This window comes from Alosa pseudoharengus, unplaced genomic scaffold (assembly GCF_046254945.1).
Source record: "Alosa pseudoharengus isolate Yale_2024_CS ecotype anadromous, Long Island Sound unplaced genomic scaffold, YU_APseudo_1.1 YU_APseudo_1.1_scf_9, whole genome shotgun sequence".
Taxonomy (NCBI): Eukaryota; Metazoa; Chordata; class Actinopteri; order Clupeiformes; family Clupeidae; genus Alosa; species Alosa pseudoharengus.
Window position 1 is genome coordinate 5,488,485 of NW_027468881.1, and position 2,500 is coordinate 5,490,984.

The window sequence follows — 2,500 nt, forward strand, 5'->3', positions numbered from 1 at the left end:
GTCACGTAGTATAAGCAGTCTGGTCTAGAGGGGGAACACAGGCAGTCTGGTCTAGAGGGGGAACACAGGCAGTCTGGTCTAGAGGGGGAACACAGGCAGTCTGGTCTAGAGGGGGAACACAGGCAGTCTGGTCTAGAGGGGGAACACAGGCTACATAGTATAAGCAGTCTGGTCTAGGCGTACAAGTGCGAGTTAAAGGTGAGTACCGGTAGTCTGGTCTAGGCGTGCCTGTGTGTGGGGTTAAAGGTTAAAGGTGACAGTCTGAACTAGGCGTGCCTGTGTGCAGGGTTAAAGATTAAAGGTGACAGTCTGACCTAGGCGTGCCTGTGTGCGGGGTTAAAGGTTAAAGGTGACAGTCTGAACTAGGCGTGCCTGTGTGCGGGGTTAAAGGTTAAAGGTGACAATCTGACCTAGGCGTGCCTGTGTGCGGGGTTAAAGGTTAAAGGTGACAGTCTGACCTAGGCGTGCCTGTGTGCGGGGTTAAAGGTTAAAGGTGACAGTCTGACCTAGGCGTGCCTGTGTGCGGGGTTAAAGGTTAAAGGTGACAGTCTGACCTAGGCGTGCCTGTGTGCGGGGTTAAAGGTTAAAGGTGACAGTCTGACCTAGGCGTGCCTATGTGCGGGGTTAAAGGTTAAAGGTGACAGTCTGACCTAGGCGTGCCTGTGTGCGGGGTCCCTGCATCTCGCTTCTTAACTCAGGACGCAGGTGGAACTTCTTGGCTTCGTCGACCAAATCTCTACAAGGCAGACTGCAGCGAATCAGGGGCTAAAACACACACACACACACACACACACACACACACACACACACACACACACACACACACACACAGAACATGATGTTACACACAGTAAAAAGAATCATTAAGTGTATGTGAGCAAAACCAATGTGAGCTGTGTGTTTGTGTGTGTGTGTTTGTGTTTGTTTGTGTGTGTGTGTGTGTGTGTCTGCCGGCAGGACTGTGTGTGTTTGTGTGCCAGATTGGTGGTGTGTGTGTGTGTTTGTGTGTGTGCAGTTGCTTGCATGAACGTGTCTGTTTGTCTGCACGTGTGTGTGTGCGTGTGTGTGTGTATAGTTGCTTGCATGAATGAGTCTGTATGTCTGCATGTACATGAGCGTGTGTGTGTGTGTGTGTGTGTATACAGTTGCATGTAAATGTGTGTGTGTGAACAGTTGCATGTAAATGTGTGTGTGTGTGTGTACAGTTGCATGTAAATGTGTGTGTGTGTGTGTGTGTATGTGTGTGTGTGTGTGTGTGTACAGTTGCATGTAAATGTGTGTGTGTGTGTGTGTATGTATGTGTGTGTGTGTGTGTGTGTGCGTTTGCAGTTGCATGTAAATGTATGTGTGTGTGTGTGTGTGTGTGTGTGTGCAGTTGCATGTAAATGTATGTGTGCGTGTGTGTGTGTGTGTGTGTGTGTGTGTGTGTAGTTGCTTGCATGGATGCATCTGCCTGGGTGTGAGTGTGTGTGTGTGTGTGCGCGTTTGCAGTTGCATGTAAATGTATGTGTGTGTGTGTACAGTTGCATGTAAATGTGTGTGTGTGTGTGTGTGTGTGTGTACAGTTGCATGTAAATGTGTGTGTGTGTACAGTTGCATGTAAATGTGTGTGTGTGTACAGTTGCATGTAAATGTGTGTGTGTGTATGTATGTGTGTATGTGTGTGTGTGTGTGTACAGTTGCATGTAAATGTGTGTGTGTATGTATGTATGTGTGTGTGTGTGTGTGTGTGCGTTTGCAGTTGCATGTAAATGTATGTGTGTGTGTGTGTGTGTGTGTTTGCAGTTGCATGTAAATGTATGTGTGTGTGTGTGTGTGTGTATAGTTGCTTGCATGGATGCATCTGCCTGGGGGTGTGTGTGTGTGTGTGTGTGTGTGTACAGTTGCATGTAAATGTGTGTGTGTGTGTGTGTATGTGTACAGTTGCATGTAAATGTGTGTGTGTGTGTGTGTACAGTTGCATGTAAATGTGTGTGTGTGTGTGTGTGTGTGTGTGTACAGTTGCATGTAAATGTGTGTGTGTGTGTGTGTGTGTGTGTACAGTTGCATGTAAATGTGTGTGTGTGTGTATGTGTACAGTTGCATGTAAATGTGTGTGTGTGTGTGTGTGTGTACAGTTGCATGTAAATGTGTGTGTGTGTACAGTTGCATGTAAATGTGTGCGTGTGTACAGTTGCATGTAAATGTGTGTGTGTGTGTGTGTGTGTGTGTACAGTTGCATGTAAATGTGTGTGTGTGTGTACAGTTGCATGTAAATGTATGTGTGTGTGTGTGTAGTTGCTTGCATGGATGCATCTGCCTGGGTGTGTGTGTGTGTGTGTGTACAGTTGCATGTAAATGTGTGTGAGTGTGTGTATTTGTTTGTACAGTTGAATGTACTGTAAGTGTGTGTGTGTGTGTGTGTGTACAGTTGCATGTAAGTGTGTGTGTGTGTGTGTGTGTGTGTGTGTGTGTGTGTGTGTGTGTGTGTGTGTGTGTGTGTGTGTGTGTGTGTATATAG

The 2,500-nt window shown here is 46.6% G+C and overlaps 1 protein-coding gene across 2 annotated transcripts in view; it reads right to left on the reverse strand.

The window, feature by feature from the left end:
* klhl12 (kelch-like family member 12) overlaps window positions 1-2,500 on the reverse strand; it is a 25,821-nt gene that overhangs the window by 5,767 nt on the left and 17,554 nt on the right. For both annotated transcript variants that reach the window (XM_076275731.1, XM_076275730.1), the window contains exon 6: window positions 651-765. In XM_076275731.1, the coding sequence (XP_076131846.1) occupies window positions 651-765 (115 nt within the window). The remainder of the gene's footprint in view (window positions 1-650; window positions 766-2,500) is intronic.